General features: G+C 36.6%; 1 protein-coding gene across 1 annotated transcript in view; it reads left to right on the plus strand.

Moving 5' to 3' along the window:
• Positions 1–26,479, plus strand: part of SMG1 (SMG1 nonsense mediated mRNA decay associated PI3K related kinase) — a 122,150-nt gene that overhangs the window by 78,254 nt on the left and 17,417 nt on the right. Inside the window, exons 31-51 of the mRNA XM_036741710.1 lie at positions 968–1,252; positions 1,626–1,770; positions 1,901–2,039; positions 6,731–6,961; positions 7,574–7,751; positions 11,980–12,141; positions 12,514–12,731; positions 13,028–13,182; positions 13,937–14,159; positions 14,991–15,237; positions 15,802–16,031; positions 17,727–17,975; positions 18,305–18,443; positions 18,535–18,644; positions 18,779–18,997; positions 19,556–19,746; positions 20,668–20,840; positions 20,961–21,240; positions 21,496–21,768; positions 22,556–22,790; positions 25,003–25,229. Of these exons, the coding sequence (XP_036597605.1) occupies positions 968–1,252; positions 1,626–1,770; positions 1,901–2,039; positions 6,731–6,961; positions 7,574–7,751; positions 11,980–12,141; positions 12,514–12,731; positions 13,028–13,182; positions 13,937–14,159; positions 14,991–15,237; positions 15,802–16,031; positions 17,727–17,975; positions 18,305–18,443; positions 18,535–18,644; positions 18,779–18,997; positions 19,556–19,746; positions 20,668–20,840; positions 20,961–21,240; positions 21,496–21,768; positions 22,556–22,790; positions 25,003–25,229 (4,309 nt within the window). The remainder of the gene's footprint in view (positions 1–967; positions 1,253–1,625; positions 1,771–1,900; positions 2,040–6,730; positions 6,962–7,573; positions 7,752–11,979; positions 12,142–12,513; positions 12,732–13,027; positions 13,183–13,936; positions 14,160–14,990; positions 15,238–15,801; positions 16,032–17,726; positions 17,976–18,304; positions 18,444–18,534; positions 18,645–18,778; positions 18,998–19,555; positions 19,747–20,667; positions 20,841–20,960; positions 21,241–21,495; positions 21,769–22,555; positions 22,791–25,002; positions 25,230–26,479) is intronic.

A 26,479-nucleotide genomic window follows, 5' to 3' on the forward strand; every position in this document is an offset into this window, starting at 1 on the left:
GATATAGAGCTTGTGAGGGGCAGCATCATGTAGTGGATTGAGACCTGGAATTAGATCCAAGAAGTGTAGGGGTCAAGGCCTACCTCTTCTATATACTGGCCTTTGTGACTATGGCCAAGTTCTTTAACCTCTTAGTGCTCTAGGTCAGAACAGAAAACTCATGAGTAAAATATAATATTTATTTAACAATAAATATTTACCAAAATAAACAAAAATGAAATACAACATGGATAATGTTAATTTGTGGTTTTCTAAGTCAATATGCAGCCCCCAGGGATCCATTTCTATTTGAGTTTGGCACCAGTGCTCCAGGCAATCTTCTGAGACTGTAGATTGTAGGAAAGGTATCAAGCTGCATTGGTAGAGTTTCCTCTTCTTAGACTTCCCTGTATCAATGAAATAATAAGATCAGCCCCTATCCCTGCAGAAATTGTATTATGATTTAATGTAATGGTAATTTATCTCAGTTACATTCTTTAGTTTTTCTAGTCTTTTAACACATAATTTTGGGGAATGGGATAGAGGAGGAAGGTAGCTATGAAGTATTCTGAAGGTGGAAAATTTGCTTCAGATTGCTTCTAGCCAGAACCTAAAACTATTAAGGAGCAACTTGGGGTTTTGTCTGTTTTTTAAAAGATAAAAGTGTTTTTATTGGCATCTGTTTCATTTTAAGAAATCTTGAGAATTTTCCGTAATGGCTTTCTAAGAGCATCCTACTAAATTGGCTGTGTTAGTGACCGTGTTTTGTGGTATGGTAGTACTCTACCTTAGAAAGTGATGTTTTAGACCAAAAGTAGAATGATTTTTAAAGTTAGAAAAATAAGCTGAAAAACTTCTTACTTTTCCCCTCTCTTCTTTTTGGCATTTAGTGATCATTACCACCTGATATCTGGTGTTTTCACCCCAAAATGTATGTGAGTATTCACTTTTAAAGGATTCTTTTAAATTAGTTTGTTGTCTTACTCAGGTCAGTCAACACATGCGATGGAAATGTTGAGTTCTTGTGCCATAGCCTTTTGCAAGTCTGCCAAAGCGGAATATGCAGTAGCTAAATCAATTCTGACCCTGGCTAAATGGATCCAAGCAGAATGGAAAGAAATTTCAGGGCAGTTGAAACAGGTATACAGAGCCCAACAACAACAGAATTTCACAGGTCTTTCTACTCTGTCTAAAAACATTCATACGTTGATTGCACTACCATCTGTCAATTCAATAGAAGAGGAATATCCCCGGATTGAGAGTGAATCTACAGGTAAAATTCCTTTTTAATTTCTCAAATTAAATTTTTTAAGTTTTTATTTAACGTGTTTATTTTTTAAAATGTTAACTGTTAAATTTTATGATTTCAGATTTTTAAAAATTATTGTGACTATACTAGTAAATAAGTATTTTAAGATTGTGTATAGTGACATATATATTCTTTTGCATTGCTAACAAATAGGCACTTTTATATTAAAATACTTCTATGTAGAATTCATTCTGCTTTTGTTTTATAGAGTTTTACTCTATTCTACTTATCCAAAACCACATTGTTTTAAAACATATCTGACAGCTATTATATAAATGTTAACAAAAGCAACTTTTATGAGTTTTTAACATTTGCTGTTTTTTCTCAATCATGACAGTAAATATTGGAGTTGGAGAACCTGACTTCATATTGGGGCAGTTGTATCACCTCTCTTCAGTCCAAGCACCAGAAGTTGCCAAATCTTGGGCAGCACTGGCTAGTTGGGCATACAGATGGGGCAGAAAGGTGGTTGATAATGCCAGGTATGTACACTTCCAATGTTTAATTTAGGCGAAATTTATTGGAGAGTTTAAAGTGTGTTCCAAGATAGAGATTTGAATGTGTCATTATTAAATTTGGGGTGGTGGAATAATGATGTATTAATTTTGACAGTCAAGGAGAAGGTGTCCGTCTACTACCCAGAGAGAAGTCTGAGGTGCAGAATCTACTTCCAGAAAACATAGCTGAAGAAGATAAAGAAAAAATATATGGCATTCTTGGTCAGGCTGTCTGCCGGCCAGCTGGACTTCAGGCAAGTAAAAAAAAATTTTAGGGGTCACTCTTAATACAACTAGAGTGTTATTGTTGCTTCATTTCTTTTTAAGGAAGTTTGTCGTAGAATGCTCTTAGTAAAAACATTGTTTGGAATTCTATAATTGATATTTTAACTGAGAACTTGTGGTTTTTAAAATAGCAGCATACTGCTTGTTTGAAGAGGCTGCACACAGCATCTGAGGAATCTGAAAGTATTGTTGGCTCAAGGTCACACTCATTAAGGTTGATTAAGTTAGTTTCATGTGACCCTGGACAAGGCGCTTCACCCCGTTTGCCTCAGTTTCCTCATCTGTAAAATGAGCTGGAGAAGGAAATGGCAGACCACTCCACTATCTCTGTCAAGAAAACCCCAAGTGAGGTCATGGAGACTTGAAAATGACTGAACAGCAAAGTTGGTTTCAGAGCATACATGTCCCTCCTAAACTTCAATAGTGACAAAGTTAGTTTAACTTCTTTTGCGTAAAGAGATTTGTTGAGGCCATTCAGTTCATGACAGATTGGTAGAGGGAAAAGCACGTTAATTTGCGGAGTCAGAAGGACAGAGTTCTAATCTTGGTTCTGACCAACTCATTGTATGACCTGATCTCTTTGTGCCTCAGTTTCCTTATTTGCAAAATGAGAAGGGTTAGATTAAATGATCTGTAGGTTCCCTTCTAGCTATACAACAGTCTATAATTGGTTTAACTGCTGTGTTATTTATTTAAAATTATTTCATGAAACATTGTTTAGCCTAAGGAATATAGATACAGTTTGGGCATTAGTTTAGATTTCATGGTATCTAAGGTATTAGTACTGTAATTGGTTTGGGATAGATTCACAGTATTATACATTGAGTCATTACTGCCTTAGTAGCAGTCATTTTTAATCTGATGAATTGATGGCATCTGGTTTTTCAGTTCTTGCAGGTGGTACTTTAGTGAGTCAGCAGGCTTTTCTTAAATTTCCTTTGTTCTTTGCTGCATGTATATATTACCATTCCACTGGTTATCAGCGAGTATTTAGAGTACTTCAAGTTTTACAAAGTGTTACGCTTGCAATTCTTAAAGGTAGGGTATACAAACAAAATATTCCCCATCTTATCAATAATTCCTGTGCAATTACTACATATGTAGTAGTCATACGTAACATTCAGAAAACATTTCTTAATCACCTGCTGTTTGGTAAACACTGTGCTAGTCACTAGGGTTCAAGCACAAAACAAAAACCCCATACTTTCAAGGATTTTTTGTTTTATTGGGAAGTCTGCAACAACACTTAAATGGATAAGTAAATACAAATTTGAGGAAGGAAAAGGCCCTAATGACCAGGGAGATGGGGTAAGGCTTCCCACAGGAAATGGCCAGGATCTTTAATTTCATTGAAATGGATGCTTTTTCCACTGACAGACATTGCAACACCCTCTGTGTTTTAATAAATAATTTCAGTGGAGAGGGGCGAAGCCAAGATGGCAGCTGGAAAGCAAGGACTAGCATGAGCTCCCTGCCGAGCCCCTCCAAAAACCTATAATAAATGGCTCTGAACCAATTCTAGAACTGCAGAACACAGAAAATAGCAGAGGGAAGCAGGGCTCCAGCCCAGGTCAGCCTGGATGGTCTCTGGGTGAGGTCTATCCCGCACGGACCTGGGAGCAGACCAGAGCCCAGCATGCACTGCGCAGACCAACCAGACCAGGAGCTGGGCGGAGCGTGCCGTAGCGCCCTGAATCAGTGAGCTGCAGCAGTTACCAGATTTCTCAACCCACAAACACCAAAGACAGCAGAGAAGGTTAGTGGGAAAAGCTGCGGGAGTAGAAAGAGTTCGAGGTTCGGCCACCACCCGGGGGCAGTGGAGGTGGGGCAGCTACAGAACTACAGCTGCAGTTACTTCCAGCCCCAGGCCCACCTGGTGGGAGGAATTAAGTGGCGGATCAGAGCAGGAGTGAAGAGCCTGCTGAAGATCTAAGTCAATTCCGTGTTGGGGGTTTTTGGGGAAGGAGGAGTGCTGGTGTGGCAGAGCTGGCGCATCCCCCCAGGTGTGGAACATAGTTCTCTTAACTCTACAAGCAGTTACACCCCCGCTGAAAAACTCAAGGGTCAAGTTAGTTGGAATCAAGTTAGGAATGTGGCCAGGCAGCGAAAACGCACCCAGATTCAGTCTCAGACTCTGGAATCTTTCTTTGGTGACAAAGAAGACCAAAACATACAGACAGAAGAAGTCAACAAAGTCAAAGAGCCTACATCAAAAGCCTCCAAGAAAAACATGAACTGGTCTCAGGCCATGGAAGAGCTCAAAAAAGATTTGGAAAAGCAAGTTAGAGAAATAGAGGAAAAATTGGGAAGAGAAATGAGAAGCATGCAAGAAAACCATGAAAAACAAGTCAATGACTTTTTAAAGGAGAACCAGAAAAATACTGAAAAATATGCTGAAGAAAACAACACCTTAAAAAATAGACTAACTCAAATGGCAAAAGAGCTCCAAAAAGCCAATGAGGAGAAGAATGCCTTGAAAGGCAGAATTAGCCAAATGGAAAAGGAGGTCCAAAAGACCACTGAAGAAAATAGTACCTTAAAAACTAGATTGGAGCAAGTGGCAGCTAGTGACTTGATGAGAAATTAAGATATTATAAAACAGAACCAAAGGAATGAAAAAGTGGAAGACAATGTGAAATATCTCATTGGAAAAACCACTGACCTGGAAAATAGATCCAGGAGAGATAATTTAAAAATTATTGGACTACCTCAAAGCCATGATCAAAAAAAGAGCCTAGATATCATCTTTCAAGAAATTTATCAAGGAGAACTGCCCTGATATTCTAGAGCCACAGGGCAAAATAGAAATTGAAAGAATCCACTGAGTGCCTCCCCAAATAGATCCCCAAAAGAAATCTCCTAGGAATAATGTTGCCAAATTCCAGAGCTCCCAGATCAAGGAGAAAATACTGCAAGCAGCCAGAAAGAAACAATTTGAGTATTGTAGAAACACAATCAGAATAACCAAAGATCTAGCAGCTTCTACATTAAGAGATCGAAGGGCTTGGAATACGATATTCTGGAGGTCAGTGGAGCTAGGATTAAAACCAAGAATCACCTACCCAGCAAAACTCAGTATCATGCTCCAAGGCAAAATGTGGATTTTTAATAAAATAGAAGACTTTCAAGCTTTCTCAGTGAAAAGACCAGAGCTGAATAGAAAATTTGACTTTCAAACACAAGAATCAAGAGAAGCATGAAAAGGTAACCAAGAAAAAGAACAAGAAAAAGAAATTGCAAGGGACTTACTAAAGTTGAACTGTTTACATTCCTACATGGAAAGATGATGTGTATGATTCATGAGACCTCAGTATTAGGGTAGCTGAAGGGAATATGCGCATATATATATATATATCTTTATGTATATGTGAGTGTGTATGTATGTATATATGTATGTGTATATATAGAGAGAGAGCAGGCACAGGGTGAGTTGAAGATGAAGGGAAGATATGTAAAAGAAATAAAATCAAGGGATGAGAGAGGAATATATTGAGAGAGGGAGACAGGGAGAGATAGAATGGGGTAAATTATTTCGCAGAAAAGTGGCAAGAAAAAGCAGTTCTGTAGGAGGGGAGGAGAAGGCAGGTGAGGAGGAATGAGTGAATCTTTCTCTCATCAGATCTGACCTGAGGAGGGAATACCATACATACTCAAATGGGTATCTTACCCCACAGGAAAAAAGGAGGAGGAAGATTAAAAAAGGGGGGGATGATAGAAGGGAGGGCAGATGGGGGTAGAGGTAATCAAAAACAAACACTTTCGAAAGGGGACAGGGCCAAGGGAGAAAATTGGATAAAGGAGGATAGGTTAGGAAGGAGAAAAATATAGTTAGTCTTTCACAACGTGAGTATTGTGGAAGGCTTATACATAATGATACGCATGTGGCCTATGTTGAATTGCTTGACTTCTTAGGGAGGGTGGGTGGGAAGGGAAGAGAATTTGGAACTCAAAGTTTTAAAGACAGATGTTCAAAAACAACAAAAACGTTTTTGCATGCAACTGGAAAATAAGATACACAGGCAATGGGGAGGAGAAATTTATCTTGCCCTACAAGAAAGGAAGGGAAAAGGGGATGGGAGGGGAGTGGGGTGACAGAAGGGCGGGCTGACTGGGGAACAGGGCAACCAGAATATACGTCATCTTGGAGTGGGGGGGGAGGGTAGAAATGGGGAGAAAATTTGTAATTCAAACTCTTGTGAAAATAATGCTGAAAACTAAATTTAAAAAAATATATATTTAAAAATAAATAAATAAATAGATTCAGTTACTGTGGCTGAAAAAATTTCACCTGTTGGCCAACTTTTGATTAGGTACATGTACGTGTGCGTGTGCGCATGCCCGCTGGCACACACACATGCTCAAAGATAAAAACCATTCAAGTTAATCAAATTATTTCCATACAATAACAGTCCCATGGTATAGCCACTTGATTTCTAAGACAGTCAAGGCACAGAGAAGTTATGTACCCCACTGTATGTAGCTCAAAAGTGTCAGCAAGAGGATTGGGATTTAGGTTTCCTGACTTAACACATTTTTGTGTATTATTTATATCTCTGCACAAATATACATGTATCTTCAAGACATACATTTAATTTTAAAGACTTACATTTAATTTTCACTTTTTGAGTTGAAAATAGTATTTTTCCTAATTTTCATTCAGGATGAAGATATAACACTTCAGATAACTGAGAGTGAAGACAATGAAGAAGATGATATGGTTGATGTCATCTGGCGCCAGTTATTGGCAAGCTGCCCATGGCTTTCAGATCTTGATGAAAATGCAACAGAGGGACTAATTAAAGTGTGGCGAAAAGTTGTAGATAGAATCTTTAGCCTCTACAAACTGTCCTGTAGTGCATATTTTACTTTCCTTAAACTCAATGCTGGACAGGTATGAAGTATAATAATGCCTTTTTGAAAACAAATTTGTCACAGTTGCTTTGCAGTTGTACGGGAACAATATTACAGTTACCCCTTCCACATCACAACTTTCCCCATAACAGTTTTGATAATTGTGAGTCAGCATAAAAAAATAAATGGGAATTCTGGGGGAGTTCTACAGAGACCACAGACACATGGTAAGCAAACAACACAGAAAAAGTTTAGAAACTCAGACACACACATGCGCATGCACAGTATTATATGATACCAATATAGTTTATCTTTTAATACTGTAATAATTTAGACTTCTCTGTTACTAAGGGAAGGCTAGAAATTTTTATGTGAATTTTCCAGATCACTGGGGCACCATGCTCTAACCCCTCGATGTGGAAGGGATAACTGTATAAGTTTTTCTTTTGTTTTTTTAACTCTCTCTCTCTCTCTCTCTCTCTCCCTCTCTCTCTCTCTCTCTCTCTCTCTCTCTCCTCTCTCCTCTCTCTCCCTCTTCCTCCTCTCTCCTGCTCCTCTCTCCTCTCTCTCTCTCTCTCTCTCTCTCTCTTTCTCTCTCTCTCTCTCTTTCTCTCTCTGTCCCCTTTCCCCCTCCCATTTTGTTGATTTTTAGATTCCTCTGGATGAAGATGATCCCAGATTGCATTTAAGTAATAGGTCTGAACAGAGTACTGATGATGTTATTGTAATGGCAACATTGAGGTTATTGAGATTACTTGTTAAACATGCTGGAGAACTTAGACAATATCTGGAACATGGCTTGGAAACAACACCCACTGCTCCATGGAGAGGTAACATTTGAAATGAAGCTTTGTAAAAACCAGTACTTTTAGTAGAATATATAGGAAAGTAGGGGCTGCAAGGTGGTACAGTAGTTAGAGCGTAGGGCCTGGAGTGAGGAAGACCCATCTTCCTGCGTTCACATCTGGCTCCAGGCACTAGCCCTGTGACCCTGGTCAGGTCACCCTGCTTGCTTCAGTTTCCTCATCTGTAAAATGAGCTGGTGAAGGAAATGGCAAGAAACTCCAAATGGGGTCATGAAGAGTTGTACACAACTGGAAAATGGCTGAGCAGCAGTGAAAACCTAATTATATTTTTAACCATGGGAGTCTACATTATAACTCATCCTACGTCATCTTTTATACTATAGATAATGTCTGTTTACTAACAGGCTATATGATGTAATGAAAAAAGTACTGGATGGCGACAGGAAAGACCAGTGTTCTAATCCTGTTTCCCAGGTCCCAGCTATGTTGCCATGGGCAAAATCAGTTTAACACTTCCCTCCTTCCCCAGACTCAGATTCTTCAATCAGATATATAGGTGTCTTGTTTAAGAAAACATGATATTGATTTATTTTTATCTGATCAGAATTGCGAGTAGGTATGGTCAAACATGAGGGATTTAAAGTTGAAGCCCCCAGTAACTATAAGCTCTCTGGGCAGAGATTTCCTTGTCTAAACGAGTGGTTTACAGAGTAGAGAAGTCCCATGGCCTGAGTAGGAGATGAACCATATTGAAGGATAGAAAAAATCCCACCTTCTCTGTCCCTTGGGGCAATTGTAACCAAACTACTATCAGAACATCCATAGTCAAACCTGTATACGTGTCATTGGGAAAATTCTCCACTCTGCTCCCCTAGCAGGGTCACAACTTCCTTAGCCCCCGCATTACTTCATGACTAGAGCAGGTACCTCAGGAAGGTGTAGGTTCCACCTCTCTTTTTTTCATTTGGGTTGGACAGAGCGAGTTGGATAAGATAGGCAGATGTGGTAGCTTGCCATGTGTAGCACAGATCTTTTTTTAATATAACTTTTGAAATTTTGTGTTTAAGCACCAAAAAATGAACATTTCCACACACGCAGACAGGACATAGAGGATTGTTTATGAGACAGTGAATCTTCATTTCATTCTGCTTGCTTTATAAAAGAATAAATTACACAAAACTCTGGCTTTTCTGTGCTTCTTTGTTTTCTTCTGTATATTTTAAAAAATTGGAGAGGGGAGGCACATTATTATTGCTAACCTTCCTCTCTCCTCTATATTACATTATCATATAACCCCTTTTAATTGCTCTTGTATTTGTATTTCAGAGTTCTTGCTCAGCTCTGGTTTTTTTCATCAGAAGTTCTTCAAATGCTCCTATTCCTTTAAAGATCCAATTTTTTTTCCCTGTAGGATTATACTTGACATACCAAACAAATTATTCTTGGTTATAGATCTCTATTCTCTTGCCTTTTGGAATATTGTTTATAATTAAAATTGCCAGGTCTTATGTGATCCTGACTGTGATCCCTTGGTACTTTAACTGCTTCTTTCTGGATGCTTGCAGTATTTTTTTTCTTGGTATAAGAGCTCTGGATTTATGGTGTGGCATTCCTGGGATTTTTCCTTTATAGGGGTTTCTTTCTGGTGGTGATAGATGGATTTCTCTTCTCTTTACTCTGCCCTCTGGTTGTAGTAGATTGGGGAGTTTTCATTACTGGCTTTTTAATCATGGTTTTCAAGGAGTCCAATATGATTCTAAAGTTATCTCCTTGATTTTTTGTTAATAAGCAATAGCTTACATTTTCTCCTATCCAATCTTTTGATTATGTTCTAATGTTTCTTGCTGCCTTATAGAGCCATTGATTTCTGCTTGGTCTGTTTTAGATTTTAGGGAGTCCACTATTTGGATGAAATTTTATCACATTCTCTTGTGAGCTATTTATTCTTCTTCCAATTCTTTCCTTAAAAACTGGTATTTAATTTTTTTCTCTTGCTTCACTTTTTTCTAGGTATTCATTTAGTCTTTTTTACAGAGTTACTTTTTCTAGTCTGGAATTTGGGTCATCTCTACATTTACAGTAATTTTTATTGTGTTTGGTGTCTTCTTCAGTTTACGCATTCCAGTTTTGATTGCTGAATTCAGGCTTTGTGCAGGGTGCATACTCTGCCCCTGCTAGGTTTTGGGGTGTGGTGTTCAGCTCTGCTTGTTTTTACCCCAGGTCAACTGGGTTCTTGCACTGTTGTGCATCTCCCCCAAGTTCAAAGAACTGGATCTTTAGGGCCCTTTTTAGGAATCTCTGCATAATTAGGCTATCCTGGTCTCAAAGTGCCACGCTTATCACTGTTGTTCCTGTTGCTTTCCTAGGTCAGTATACTACTCTGGGATCTTGACCAGTTTGGGGCTTTCTTGGAAGCTCTTTTGCTGCCTCTGGATGTAAGCCGTGCAGGCTACTATCTTTGGCTCACCCTTGGTCACATTTAAAGGCTGTCATCTTTGACCCTGTCACTGACCTACTCAGCAAACTCCAGTAGCTCCCTGTCTTGATGCTTTTTATTCCTACCTTTTTTGTCCATTTTAGACTGTGCTCAATTGTTAGTACAATAGGTGCTAGTAATTTTTGAGCACATACACGATCAAAATGTTCTTATTGAGGACTGGCAAACATTGGTTTGAACCTTTCCATGTACAAATGTTGGCTTAGTTTGGCAATAAATACTTTTTGCCTCAATACAATTTCTCATGGCTTAGTTTTTGATCAAAAATAGACCTTTTAAAGAGTAGGTCATATTAAGTTCTTCCCTGATCCTTTAATTTTTTTTTATAGAAACTTGTGATTTCATCAGTATAGGAATTGCCTGTTTTCTTACAGGCAACCGACTTTACCAGTGCAGATCAATAACTACAAGCAGTTAAAAGTCTTGGCACCTGAGGGTCACTGAGAATTTAAGGGACTTGTCCTCAGTTACACAGCAGCTTTGTGTCACAGGGAGACCTTGAACTTAGGCTAAGTATAAATGTCCAATAAGAAATTGTCATAGAAGTATTACTCAGAGTTAACAAAAACTTTTAAAAACTACTTGTCTCCTACTGGCTCACTGTTCCAATGATGTATTCAGTAATGTGAAATTTTTGTATACTTCACTCTGTAACTGACTATAATTTATGTAATTATTTGATTAAAATCTTGGGGGGAGGGAGTTTACCTTCAAGTTGCTTCCCTCCCCTTTTTTTTGCCTTTTGAAAAATTTTTATTTTCTTAAATTTATTATTTAGTGTTCTTTTTACATTTCGAGTTCCAGATTCTCTCCTTCCTACCCACTGAAAAAGCAAACATATCATTACATATGAAATCATGCAAAACATATTTCTGTATCAGTCATACTGCCAAGAAAGAAAGAGAAAATTACACTTCAGTTTGCACTCAGAGGCTGTCAGCTCTCTTTCTGGGGGGTGAAGAGCATTTTTTCATCATGAGTTCTTTGAAATTGTCTTGAATCAGTGGCCAAGATCAGAGTGGCCAAGTCTCTCACAGTTGATCATTACAACATTGCTGTTACTCTGTACCATGATCTTCTGATTCTTCTCTCTTCACTCTGCTCCAGTTCATCCAAGTCTTGCTGTCTTATAGTAGAATAGTTCTCCATCACACTCATATGCCCCAGTCTGATGAGTATCCCCTGGATTAAAATATTTGAATGGTATGAAATGGTTGTTTTTCTTGGTTTATTTAATTTGTAAATTCACTCAGAAGGTTCAGCAATGGTTATGTGTAGTAATTCCCATAAAGTTGAGAATAATTACAGCTTGTCTGCTGTTTTTCCCTGCCTTTGAGGAATTTGAAGGATCTTTACACCTAGCATTGGCCAGGGGGTGGGGGAGAAGTGGGGGGGGTTGGTGAGGGATAAGATAAAAATAATCTCACAGTTCCTGAGGACATTTCACTGTAAGAAGAGAGATCACAGAGCTGGGGCTAGGAGGGTTAGCAAATGATATCTATTGAGTCAAAAACCTTCATTTTATGGATGAAGCTTTGAAGCAGGTCAGGTGGCAATGCTGGGATTTGAACCATGACTCCATATTCGGCATTCTCTTTGTTGTACTTTGCTGCCTCTCAGAAAACAGACCGTTTTGCTGATGGTTCTGATGGGTTGGATGTTGCAGGTTCTTTTTTTCCCTCCTAGAAAAAAAGTATGGATTTAATACAGTCTAAACAATTTATTCAAGCTTCTTTCTTCCTCTTTTTTCCAAAGGTATTATTCCACAGCTTTTCTCCCGTTTAAACCACCCCGAAGTATATGTTCGCCAAAGTATTTGTAACCTACTCTGTCGAGTGGCTCAAGACTCCCCTCACCTTATATTGTATCCTGCAATAGTGGGTACTATTTCACTTAGTACTGAATCCCAGTCTTCAGGTATGGAATATTAGAATGCTTTCCCCTTGATAAACGTTAATCAAATCCACAGTGTCCTATTGATAGTAATTTTTGTTTACTAAAATTTTGTGCTATGTGAACATTCTGTTATGTAGTCTGTGACTTTATCAGAGTCATCTTTAGTGCCATTTTATCTTTTTTCTTGGCTTTTAATACAGATTATTCTAGTGTTTGTAGTACACTAATTTTTAAATCCTAGATAATAAAAAGAAAAGAAACTGACTTGGAATGAGTTAGCTTGAATCGTGCTTTTAATGGTTTGGTTTTAATGGTTCTTTTTTTCAATTTTATTTAATAATATATGCACACGGGAGACATGTTTTTATAATCTATATGTTGTCTTCATTCTAGGGAACAAACTTCCTTCTGCAATTCCTACCTTGCTAGGCAATATTCAAGGTGAAGAATTATTAGGTGCTGAATGTGAGGGAGGAAGTCCCCCAGCTTCTCAAGACAGTAATAAGGATGAGCCTAAAAATGGCTTGAATGAAGACCAAGCTATGATGCAAGATTGCTACAGCAAAATTGTTGATAAGCTATCTTCAGCAAACCCAACAATGGTGTTACAGGTAAAGGATTTTGTTTTCAAATTTAAGTATATTTTTCTCAGGATTAAAATATACCTTTAATAGTTTTCTGGAAATCATACTTGAGGAATAAAACTTAATACATAATTTACTTCATATTTGTTAAACTATTTGAAATAAGATTAACTTTTTAAATTTTTTAAATTAACTCAAATATAGTGTTCATTCATCTTGATATTGTGGAATCACTAATTTGGAATGGTGTAACTTTAAAATGAGACTTTGAGAATTAATGCCATACACATTCTAAAAATAAGTACATTGTGATGTTTACATAGGTCCAAATGCTAGTTGCAGAGCTTCGCAGGGTTACTGTTCTTTGGGATGAGCTTTGGTTAGGAGTTCTGCTGCAACAGCACATGTATGTCTTGAGACGGATTCAGCAACTAGAGGATGAAGTGAAAAGAGTCCAAAACAACAACACCTTACGCAAGTATGATTAATCAAGAAAATTTCAGAAGAAATGGATATTCCTCTACTTTTACTTTAACATCTACTTTCCATATTGCAATTTAGCTTATTTTCTATCTTGTAACATTTAAGTAGAGCTCTACTCACTTGACAACATTAGTTTCATTTTTTCAGTAGTTTTGTAGCATCAGGTGCTACTTAATAGTAAGTTCTATGTGTATAAAATTATTTAAAGAAATACACAAAATGTTTTTGTATATAATCTTTCCATATTAATATATAGTATCTTATTTGAAATGTAATTTTTTTCAAGATAAGTTAGTCCGAAAAATAAATTTGAAGACAGTTGCCGTAGTCAGGGAGACAGTTGTGAGTGAAGAGGCAGACAGATCTGGGAGGTGGGCTTGGAAAAAAAGATAAACTAATTGAAAGGCAGTACTATCATCAGGCCACACTGATTATAAAACCATTTGTCACCAAGTTATGTGACATACTAAGAAAATACCAGCAGCCAAGCCACTGTGCAATCTTGATAGTAGGAGAATTTTTTTCTCCTATTCTAGAAGAATTTACTCAGTCATGAGTTCATAGATTTATAGTGTATTTTTAGTTTTTAATGTTTTATTTCTAAACAAGTGTCATTGCTAGTTATTTATAGTTGTCTCCTGTTTGTGCTTCATGAATCTAGAAATTGTGTGTGCGTGTGCGCGCGCGCGTGTGTAAATAATTACATCATATACTTCAAAGTGCCAAAAATAAAATTTCCTTTTTGTTAGAGAGGAAAAAATCGCTATCATGCGTGAGAAGCACACTGCTTTGATGAAACCCATTGTATTTGCTTTGGAGCATGTACGGAGCATCACAGCCGCTCCTGCAGAAACCCCTCATGAAAAATGGTTTCAGGACAACTATGGTGATGCAATTGAAAATGCCCTAGAAAAATTAAAGAATCCATCAAATCCTGCAAAGCCAGGAAGCAGCTGGATCCCTTTTAAAGAGGTACTGCCATTAAGACTACCTGCAAGGAAGTAATAAAAAAAAAAATTTTTTTTTTTCTTTAAGGTTGATGGATGTTATTGTTTTGTTTTTTAAAGTTCCTTAGCTCTCCCTCCTGTGGAGATGTGATCAGCTTTGGCAAAAGCTGTGTAAGACTGTCTATTATAGGTTGTTGTGGGTTTGTCTTTTGTTTTGTGTTTCCTTCGTTGATGTTAGCACCTGCAACATAAATTAAGTGTCCAGCCTGTGCTACTCACTGGTCCATTGTGGCAAAAAACCTGAAGATGGTGAGCTAGTACCACTCTCAACTGATTGTTAAATGTAAAGTGCCCAAGCTCAATGTTCTTTGCTTTTTAGCAAATACCAGGCTTCTTCTCTTCTGTTACAGAGGAAAAAAATAAAAGGAGAGTGTTTGATACTTTGTCCATATAATTAGCTTTATTTAGTGAATGTATTCAATGTTTATAATAACAAAAAGGCAAACAACCTGATAGCATTTTATTAGCTTAGAAAATAAAACTAATATTGGCCTTTTAAATTGCTTTTATAAATTGTGGAAATAATTCAGAATGACTAAACTAGGAAAGATGGTATATTAAAATGTATTAATATTTATCTGCCATTTCCCTATGTATTTGTCAGATATGTTTTTAAAAGGAGCAGCATTATAGATTAATTGTGTGAAGTAGATTTTGAACTCTAGCATCTGCTACTTCTTTTTCCCTTATAATAGGACTGGAGCTTGTATGCCAAAGTAAATGTGAATAAGTAAGCATTTTACTAAAACATTGAACTTTAGGAATTTTTGTTGTTGATTTTTTGTTTTAAATATAGGTGATGCTAAGTTTACAGCAGAGAGCGCAAAAACGTGCTAGTTACATCTTACGTCTTGAAGAAATTAGTCCTTGGTTGGCTGCCATGACTAACACTGAAATTGCCCTTCCTGGAGAAGTGTCTGCCAGAGATACAGTTACAATTCACAGTGTTGGTGGTACCATCACAATCTTGCCTACTAAAACCAAACCAAAGAAACTTCTCTTTCTAGGTTCAGATGGGAAGAACTACCCTTATCTTTTCAAAGGTAAGGTTTTAAATCCTCACCCCCTTCCCCCAATTGAAAAATGAGCATTTTCTTAATAGAGAACAAATCCCTGCCCGTTTAAAACTAATATTTCAAACATGTTGGCTCAAAAACAAAATGCATGTGTCTTTTAAAATGAACATCAGATGCGGTGAATTTTATGTAATTTGTTTCTTTTTATGTAACTTGTAATGACTTATAATTTATACTTAAAATTTAGAACACTCATTATTAGCTAGGACTGACTAAAGTCAGAAAGAAATGGTAAGGGTTGTAGCCTATGGCCCCAGGAAATTAAGATACTGTCATTACTTGTGTTCTTTTTCCCAGAAAGTTTTAGAAGTAGAAAACGTAAAGCATGGTTAATAGTTTGGTTATTTTGAATCACTTCATTCCTAGCCTGCAAGTAGAATTGTCCAACAAAGCCATTCTGTCTCTGTTGCTAAGAATAATAAAGATACATAGGGTTATCTGAAAATTTTTGCTTCCCTGGAGCAACTCAGTATCTCCCTTTCTATTTAGCCAGATAATTCTGAATATGCTATATTTTATTTTTAATTGTAGGACTAGAAGATTTGCACCTAGATGAGAGAATTATGCAATTCTTGTCTATTGTGAATACTATGTTTGCTACAATTAATCGTCAAGAGACACCTCGTTTCCATGCTAGACATTATTCTGTGACACCACTTGGAACCAGGTCAGGTCTCATCCAGTGGGTGGATGGAGCCACACCTTTGTTTGGTCTTTACAAACGATGGCAACAGCGAGAAGCTGCCTTACAAGCACAAAAGGTAGGTACTTTTATTGTTTTGTGAGCTCAAAATAAATATTTATATCTATCTGTTGAAATATATATGCGCTAGTGACATTTTTTTTAGATCATACTTTTTCCTAGTCTAGTAACTTAACAAATGTTTAAGTACCTAATAAGATGCTGTTTGAGGTTCTGGGAATATACCAGTTGGTAGGATGTGAGAATACGTTAGAAAGAGTAAAGGTGTAGTTTAATGGAAATGTGATTTTTGTTTAAACTTTAAAAAAAAATTGAAACGACCTACTATGTAATTAATATTGAGTTATTGATGATGTGATGTTAAAAATATAAAAAGGAATGCAAAGATGTTTCTGTATCAGCGTTTTAAATATTGAATGTTTCGAATATTGTACATTTTGTATTCACTACTCCAAGCTTCCAGGACGATCTCGGTTCAAATCCACTTCTGACACATATTTAGCTGCGTGAACCTAGGCAAGTCACTTTTCTCTCAGTGCTCTAAGGCCAGTGGTATAAGTCTCAAATAGAAAAGTGGACCACTAATCTGTACGTAAGGATCCCTGCAGTCTATATATTGACTTAATTTTCAGGTGTGATAGTTTGTTAAGTATTTCTTAATTATATTTTAATCTGGTTCAGCTGTACTTGGGATTGTGGTGGACCAAGTGTTGACACTTCTGCTTTAGGCAACGCTCTAGGACTACAGATCACAGAGAATATCCCATTCTGCTTTGGTAGAAGGAGCTTCCTCACTTGGGAGTTCCCAATCCCTATCCATGTTTTCTGTTAAATTAAATGCAGAAGTCTGATTTGTTGAGAAAACCTTGACAGAAAAGAATGTGAAATTATGATCAAGATAATTTTTTTTAAAGCAAAAGAGAGGCAAATAGAAAGAATCCTGACCCTTTACACAAATGATATCTCCACTAAAGAAGTAGTACCAGAGTTAAAGGTGATACAGGGCCATAAGGAAGATAATTTAACCTATTTCGTACATCAAAACCTAATCCAGGAGGACTTGGACAGGCAAACAGTTTCGTTAATATTGAAAAATTTGGGGTTTTGTTTTGTCTTTGTTTTTAACAATTCTTTAGTTTAGACTTGTGGTTCTAAAAACCATTTCTGTTTTCCTTTCTAAGTTCTTAGTTTTAAAAAGTGTTGTAAACCATTAGTTAAAGCTCAGTGATAATACCATCTGACATTTAAAAAGTTATATAATGTTTTATAGATTTTTCTTATTTGACCATCACTATAGTAATGTGAAGTAGTCTCTCTAGGCATTATCTCCATTTTATAGGTGAAGGAAACCGAAATTTGGAGAGTTTAAGTGATTTGCCCAAAGTCACACAGCTAGAGTTGTAAGATGCAGTTCAAATTCGGGGCTCTCTAAGGCCACCGAATCCAGCATTCTCCTGACTTCCCTGCTGCCTCTCATTTATCATTTCCTGATTAGTGTTTTATAAACTATTTTAAATAAGTTTTAAAAAATTTTTTTGAAGTTCTGCTTTTTAAAAATAATGCCTTTTGTTTTTACATATTTCCAATCCCTTTCATACCCAGAGGGGCCATTGCTCGTAACAAAGACTTAAAGAAAGGAGAAAAAAACATTTCAGCAAAGCTAACAGACCTATGAGCTCTGTCTGACAGTGCTAGCAATTTAGGCTTTTGCTGGAAGTAAAATTCAGTTTCTTTTTTTTTTTTTTTTTAACAGGCTCAAGATTCTTACCAAACTCCTCAAAATCCTGGAATAGTGCCCCGACCAAGTGAACTTTATTACAGTAAAATTGGACCTGCCTTAAAAGCAGTTGGGCTTAGTCTCGATGTCTCTCGTCGTGATTGGCCTCTCAATGTGATGAAGGCTGTGTTAGAAGAGCTAATGGAGGCAACACCACCAAATCTTCTGGCTAAGGAGCTCTGGTCATCTTGTACCACCCCTGATGAATGGTGGAGGGTTACACAGGTATGTTGGGTTTAAATTAAAACTTAGGGCTTTGATGGTTGAAGGTGGCACAATAAAGACCCAAATTTAAAATCCATAATGTTTATAGCCATAATAGTAGAACTTAACTAGGGACATAAGGAAGAAATGTCAAGTTTTTAAGTGAGACGTGGGGAGCGATGGGGGAGCACACCAAAAAAAAATTAGAAATAGGAAGAAAAGTAAACTAGTTTGATGGATGGACCATCTCATAGAGAGTAGGATTGTGGTTTTAATATTGGTTTCAAAGCATTGTTTTCATGTCTGAAAAATCATTGCTAGTGATGTATAAAATCTTTTTTATTTTCAAGTCATATGCAAGATCTACCGCAGTCATGTCTATGGTTGGATACATAATTGGCCTTGGAGATAGACATCTGGATAATGTTCTTATAGACATGACTACAGGAGAAGTTGTTCACATAGATTATAATGTTTGCTTTGAAAAAGGTAAAATACAATTGATTTTTGTATATTTATAAAATGGCTTCACCTGAAGTAAGAAGGAGGTCTAAAATATGAACAAAAATATCTTGTTTAGGTAAAAGCCTTAGAGTTCCTGAAAAGGTACCTTTCCGCATGACACACAACATTGAAACAGCGCTGGGTGTGACTGGAGTAGAAGGAGTTTTCAGGCTTTCTTGTGAGCAGGTATGCTTCACCCCTTTATTGGGTACATTTTAAGAAAGTAAGCAAACATATCTATTATCCTTGCCTGCAGAACAAGATTTTCTTTTTGTAAGGAAAGTAGCCAAAAATCTAACATAAAATTATTTATTAAACAGGTTCTGCACATCATGAGACGTGGAAGAGAGACTTTGCTTACGTTACTGGAAGCATTTGTGTATGATCCACTGGTAGACTGGACAGCTGGGGGAGAAGCAGGATTTGCTGGAGCTGTCTACGGTGGTGGTGGCCAACAAGCTGAAAACAAACAAAGTAAAAGGGAGATGGAGAGAGACATTACCCGAAGCCTTTTCTCTTCCAGAGTGGCTGAAATTAAGGTGAAATGAATACAATAATGTATTCCGTTTGAATGTGTAGTTAAAAGTATGTCAGTGACTTGTAACACCACTGCTACTTAAATATAACTTCACCTAAAGGTTCAGTATTGAAACCATTGATATGTGACAGAGAATTCTGTTCAGTTGGGGTCTTTCTAAAAGCAGTATGCTAGTGAATCAAGTCTTTTAATTTTCTTCATGTCCCTTTAAAAAAAATACTCCCTGGGGGCAACTAGGTGGCACAGTGAGTAGAACACCATACCTGGAGTCAGGAGGACCTGAGTTCAAATACGGCCTCAGACACTTGACACATGTACTAGCTATGTGACCTTGGGCAAGTCACTTAACTCCACTTGCCCTGCCAAAAAGCAAATAAAAATAAAAAAAATGCTCCCAGTATTTTGTCAAGGGCCACTTCGTTTGTTTAATTATTTACATGTCATTTTTCTTTACTGACTAATAGTATATTTTGCTTTTTATGTTATTGAGTTCATGATGCTAAACTGTCTGAGAAAATCAGCTGTTGAGAAGGCTTCTAATAACAACAATTTTTTATAGGTAAACTGGTTTAAGAATAGGGATGAAATGCTGGTTGTGCTTCCCAAGCTAGACAGCAGTTTAGAAGAGTATCTGAACTTGCAAGAACAACTGACAGATGTTGAAAAATTGCAAGGCAAACTCCTTGAGGAGATTGAATTCCTGGAAGGAGCTGAAGGAGCTGATCATCCTTCTCACACTCTACAGCACAGGTATAAAAGAATTGTTGGGTATTTGTTTTTAAGTGTGTACTTTTTAATACCCATGTGACCTTGAGCAAGGAAATCTTTCTGGCTCTCATTTTTCACATCTGTAAAATGAAGGAATTGGACTAGATAGCCTCAAGTGTTCCTTTCAGCTCTAAATTTGTCATCTATGAACCTTTGGAATTTTTTTTCATATTTGGTATAGAGGAAAGAGCACTAAAATCACTGCTGAGAGAACTTGGGTTCAAATCCCTACTCTGCTGCTTAGTACCTCAAATGACTTAACTTTTGTGGTCCATAGTTTCCTTAATTATAAAATGAGGAAGTTCTTCTAGATAACGAGGGGTCCCTGAGAACCTTTCATGGGTTCCATGAAGGCAAAACTACTTTAATAATACTAAAACATTATTGGCCTACTAAAATACTCCCCCCTTTTTCAACTACATATCTGTGTGAGGCTGTATTTTTATCTTTGCTTCTACTAAAATAACATATTGCAACAGATTGAATGCAGAAGCAGATTTGAGGATCCAGCTTATTTCTCTTGAGCTAGACATTAAAAAAGTTTGCAAAAATTTGTAAAAAGAATGCCAATGAATTGATAAATATTCTAATAATTCATCAATTTTTGTATTTAATTTGGTAACTGTGAATAGATATAACTCACATAAGCTAAAGCTATTTGGATTCTTCAATTCTTAAAAGTTGAGGACCACTGGTATAGATGGAACATCTAACTAGAAAATCTCAGATTTCTTCCAGCTCCAAGTTTTTGATCCTGTGTTTAACACTAACCTCATTTTAAATGGTCAAAGCAACTTAAGCACAAATCACAAGATTCTTTAAACATCATGTTTTCGGCAGTTGACTATTATTCATCTAACATTAACATAGAGAAATATTGTTTCTTTGATTTCTTTAACTCAGGTATTCTGAACATACACAGCTGCAGACTCAGCAAAGAGCTGTTCAGGAAGCAATCCAGGTGAAACTGAATGAATTTGAACAGTGGATAACACATTACCAGGCTGCATTTAATAATTTAGAAGCAACACAACTCGCAAGTCTTCTCCAAGAGATTAGCACACAAATGGACCTTGGTATGCTATGATCCTGATATATAGACATTGTTATATGACAGTCATGCATTTTCCTTGATGGTTATGATATTTCCAAAGTTACTGCTACCATTGTATTATGTTTGGCATTTGGTTTTATAGGTCCTCCAAGCTATGTACCAGCAACAGCTTTTCTTCAGAATGCTGGTCAAGCACATTTGATTAGCCAGTGTGAACAGCTGGAAGGAGAGGTTGGTGCTCTTCTGCAGCAGAGGCGGTCAGTATTAAGAGGATGTCTTGAGCAGCTGCATCACTATGCAACTGTAGCTCTGCAATACCCAAAAGCGATATTTCAGAAGCACCGAATCGAACAGTGGAAGACTTGGATGGAAGAGCTTATATGTAATACAACAATTGAGCGCTGTCAGGAATTATACAGAAAGTAAGTTAAAGGCAACAGGGTAAAATTGTGGGAAGGAAAAATTCTTGGGTGTTTTTGCATGTATTCTTAGTGAAAAAATCAGGTAATCAAAACACTATAGAAGGTTGACATGGAAAATTTTAAGTCACTTTCTTACGCTTTTATTGTTGTATTTTTAATTTTTTTATTAAAAATAATAAACAGTGCTTTTCCTGAGTAGTACAATTTTGCCACAGATTCAGATAATCTGTGTCTTGTGGTTTTTTTTTTACACAGATATGAAATGCAGTATGCTCCCCAGCCACCTCCAACAGTGTGCCAGTTCATAACTGCCACAGAAATGACTCTTCAGCGCTATGCTGCAGACATAAATAGCCGGCTTATCAGACAAGTGGAGAGACTGAAGCAAGAAGCCGTTACTGTGCCAGTTTGTGAAGAACAATTGAAAGAAATTGAACGTTGTATTAAAGTTTTTCTACATGAAAATGGAGAAGAAGGGTCTTTGAGCCTAGCTAGTGTTATTATTTCTGCCCTTTGCACCCTTACAAGGTAAGTTAGATGTGTGTGTGGGACCATGCTTTATGTTAAGAGACTATTAGATGGTAAACTCCAAAGGAGCAGGAACTATTTTATTTTTCATCTTTTTATTCACAGTGTTTTGTACAGTATAGGTATTTAATAATTTTTATGCTTTATGAACAAAAATTAATTGATTCTCATGTCAGTGCTGGACACATTGGTACCAAGTTGGTTCTGTGCCTGCTCATTTCATTTCAATGTAGTGCCTGGTATTTTCAGTAATATTACCAGAAAAGGGTCTGAAACACTCTATGTTTCATTTTAATGTGGGCAGCAATCAGAATATGCTTTGGGAGCACTCCTACAGCCTCTTAGTTACCATTTCACCTGTGCTGCTGTGGATATGGGCTCTGCTAATCGTTCTAGGTCACCATGAGGAAATTTACAAGGGCAAGGCCAAAGACCCCCATAGCTTTTCACTATTCAGTGGTGCAGGAGATAACCTGACATATGTGCTCTCTGAGCCTTTCTATAAGTTCTGAAATCCTTTTATAGACTAGTTGATGGTAAATTGGGAGCCTAAAGGAGGTGGTGTGTTGCCTTTTTAATGGTTTCCTTTTCCTTTTGATTTCCTGAAAGTTGCAAGTTTTTTAGGATTTTTAAGATCTGGAATAATTTATCAAAAAACTGATGGTAGAAATTTTGTATCTCTATAATTGGCTGCAAACTGAATTTGATACGTTTGTATCTAATGTTGATAATTAAATTGTAAAATCGGTGTACATTTTTTTTCTCATTATATAAATATCTCATTTAGGCGTAATCTGATGATGGAAGGTGCTGCATCTAGTGCTGGAGAACAGCTTGTTGATCTCACTTCCCGGGATGGAGCCTGGTTCTTAGAGGAACTATGTAGTATGAGTGGAAATGTTACATGTCTTGTTCAGTTATTGAAGCAGTGCCATCTGGTCCCACAGGACTTAGATATTCCTAATCCAGTGGAAGCATCTGAGGCAGTTCACTTAGCTAATGGAGTATATACTTCACTTCAGGTGAAAAATGTCTTTATTTCACATCATCCTTGTCTGCTTCCTTTTCCATGAATTTGTTTTGTTTTGTTTTTCAGTCTTGTAAGAAAGTCTGTTTTCTAAACACAAGCATATACTTGCCATTCCTATTATTGAGTCAGCCTCATTAAAAGAATTGAAATGAACCTTTTAGAAAAGGATAATTGTTTATTACAATCATTGATGTAATGATGTAATATTGTTTATTATCATTAATACACCACTAGTTTATAATAGTGCCTTAGAAGATAAAACATGCTGTACATGTGGTTTCTCCTTTCATCACACACGTACACACCACCTATGGGAAAGAGATACAAGAATTATCTTTATTTTATAAGAGAAGGTGTGAGAGCTAGGCTTAGAACCCAGCTTTCTGACTCTAAACCCAGTTTTTTTTCCAGTATACCACAGCTGTGGCTATCTGAACTACAGTGAGAGTGAGGATTTTCATAGATCAGTTAAAATTTTTTCCTCTCATGAAAGTCTTAATTCCATGTTACAATCTGTATGTGTCTAGTGAGAGACATTTTTGTTTACCTTAAGTCATATAAACTTACACTTTAAATATTGAACATATTTCTTATCTCAGATTTACATAGCCACTTTAAAGTTTGTAAAGCCATTTATCTGCATTGTCTCATTTTGTCTATTAAAATCATCCAGAAAAGCAATGTAAGAATCCCTATTTGGATATCCAGTCATGGTAAAAATTGAACAGAAAATTTTGTAACCATTGCATTTTGGCAACAGAATTTAGAAACATACTCTTTTAAAGTTTAGATCTTGAATTTGAAACCAAGTGCTATGAGTTATTGCCCTATTAGTAATTACTGCTGCATTATTGTAGAAAACTAGTTTCTCCTCCATTCTCTAGATAGCTAGCATAATGGTCCCTGAACCTATTTGATCGTACCACCCTTGTCAATACAAAGTTTTTTAATACTCTCCAATGTGTGTATATCTACTTATTCACAAATTTTACACACAAAGACATTTTAAAATTATGAGATAAAGGTAATATAAAATTTGAAAATACTAATGTTTTAATGAGAGGATTGTAATTTAATATGCTTCTTTATTTTTAAAAACCTTTTAACATTTTGGGGTCCAGCAACTAAAAGATCTAGATTTAACTTCAGTTTATTTCTGTACTTGGATTTTATTGGTTGTCAGTGCTAAAATAGACACCTCACAAAGATGCATAGCTCCAAATGAAAGTACATCGACTGGGCTTATTAAATCATATTCATTTTTCAATCCCATCTACCCATTATGCAAAGATTTTTGTTGAAATTCAGCTATTATATTTCTATCTTTACTGATGTCAAATCAATTTTTGCAAACTAATCAGAAGGTATTGTATTTTTATGTTCAAAAACCCACTGAAACTCTTAGCTGGGAAGATTTTTAACAAGTTAAAAAAATTATTTGTTTCCAAAATTATGGTTTTTTTTTAAGTGTGCAGATGAGAGTTTTTAATAGGTGACATGCTTAACAGTGCTCTTAGAGAGTGTCCAGGAGAGGGTGCTCATCAGTGTCACCTTCTGCAGAAATATCTAAAAGGATGAGGATTGAGAAAAGGCCTTCAAACTTGGCAATTAAGAAATCATTGGTAACTTTGAAGAGATAGTTTCATTGGGTGTAGAGTCAGGATAATAAGGAAATTGATGTGGAAAATTGGTAGAACTTTCATTAGAGGGAATTTATATAAAGGGTGGGTTTGAGAGGAGACATAATATGAGATCTTCATTGTAGATCCTAACCCATTTGTGCCTGCTCAGCCTCTTCCCCCATAAAAAAATGGAAAGGGGTTGAGAGGAACAGGAACATTCCTCAGTTACTATCTCCCCACTGAGCTGTCAAATGATCTGAAAGTGGTCTGCGTGTAGGGATGCTCCAAGTGGGAGATGGAATTTTGCCCATGCAGCAACCATGGGAGGCCAACAGTCAGAGTGTAGAGTGGGCAGTGTTCAGCTAGAATGAGTGAAGGGGGAGTTGTCGGATTGTTGAGATGAAGATAGACTATTCTGAAGACAATGAGCCACAACCCGTTTTCATATCCTCTATTTGGTTGATTATGTACTCCTTTATATGTATGTCATAGTCCCCATTTTGGAAAGCACTGATGTAAGATAAGATGTAACTTGAAATAATGCAAAAATGTTACTAAATGATGTTTGTTGTATCTTCATAGGAATTGAACTCCAACTTCCGGCAAATAATATTTCCAGAAGCACTTAGATGTTTAATGAAAGGAGAATATACATTAGAAAGTATGCTTCATGAACTGGACACTCTTATTGAACAAACAACTGATGGAGTTCCTTTACAGACATTAGTTGAGTCTCTTCAAGCCTATTTAAGAAATGCAGCCATGGGGTTAGAAGAAGAAACACATGCTCATTATATAGATGTTGCAAGGTAAATAAGACTCTCCAGTAATTCCTTCTCTTTTGTTTGAGAGTAAAGGTAGATAGAAAAAAGAATGTTTCTTTTATCTTTCATTATTGATTTTATAAGTATAAAAGTTACCTGGAACATTTCAATTTTATATTATGTATAGGTCCTCCTGTTTATAATAAATGTATTGTGTATTCCTTTATATAGAGATTTAAGAACATTCAGAAACAAATGCAGGATCAGCTGTGGTATGCTTGATCAGAATAAATAAAAGTAATTAATACATTTAAAAGTATATGAGAGATTTGCTTTGACTTTGAGTGAGATGGCAGACCTAAGTATCCACTTGTCATGCTCATTTTTTTTCCTCAAACCAGCTCAGATATAATATTCTTAATAATTTTTTAATGTTTCTTTATCTTTGGAGAGGACGATTTACAGATTTTTATGTATGTATTCACTAGCATGTTTATATTACACATACACATAAGATATACAGAATTGTGTGTGTGTGTACACGCATGTGAATGATGTGGCATTTTTATGATGGGGTTTTCAAGACTAGCTCTGTTGAGGCTAATTCGTTCATTCCTGGGCATGGTGACTACAATTTGGGTATCTGCCATCAGGTGACCAATGAAACTGGCCTTTATTAAAGAGTTGAAAACTGAAAGAAAGGAAGTCAACAAGTATTAAGTGCTGTCTAGCCCAAAAAGTCTTTTTTTCTTTCTTTTGTATATCACTTTCATTTCCAAATATGTACATTCTCATTTCCCTATTTAAAGAGCCATTCATTGTAGTAATAACAAAGAGGAAAAAATAAAGGTGAGAATAGGGAGTCTGTCCTGCACTATCAGGCTCCCTTTTCTATTGCCCTTAGGCAGAAGAAGTCAATCTAGTTTCTCCTTGGATTGCTTGATTATTATTCAGTCTGGTGCAATTGTAGGGTTTCACTGAAACAGATATGTGTGATATGGGTAATTTCCCTCCCCATTCAGGCAGCTATCTTAGCCAGACATCGGTCTTATGTGTGTGGATAGGGGGACGGAGGGTGGGGAGAAAGAATAAAAAACCCTAAAAGGTACTGGATGCCATTTTTTAAAAAATGTTTTAACCTTTAATACTCAAGTCATACGTCCATTTTTATCTTACTGTCACATATGGCCTAAAATGTTAGTTGTATTTCTGCCAAATTGCCTTCCAATCCTTGTGACATAGGTATTTCTTTCACCAAGTAGTTTATGTTCTTGAGTTCATTGAACATTTGGTTG

The sequence above is a fragment of the Trichosurus vulpecula genome, chromosome 1, assembly GCF_011100635.1.
Source record: "Trichosurus vulpecula isolate mTriVul1 chromosome 1, mTriVul1.pri, whole genome shotgun sequence".
NCBI classification, from domain to species: domain Eukaryota; kingdom Metazoa; phylum Chordata; class Mammalia; order Diprotodontia; family Phalangeridae; genus Trichosurus; species Trichosurus vulpecula.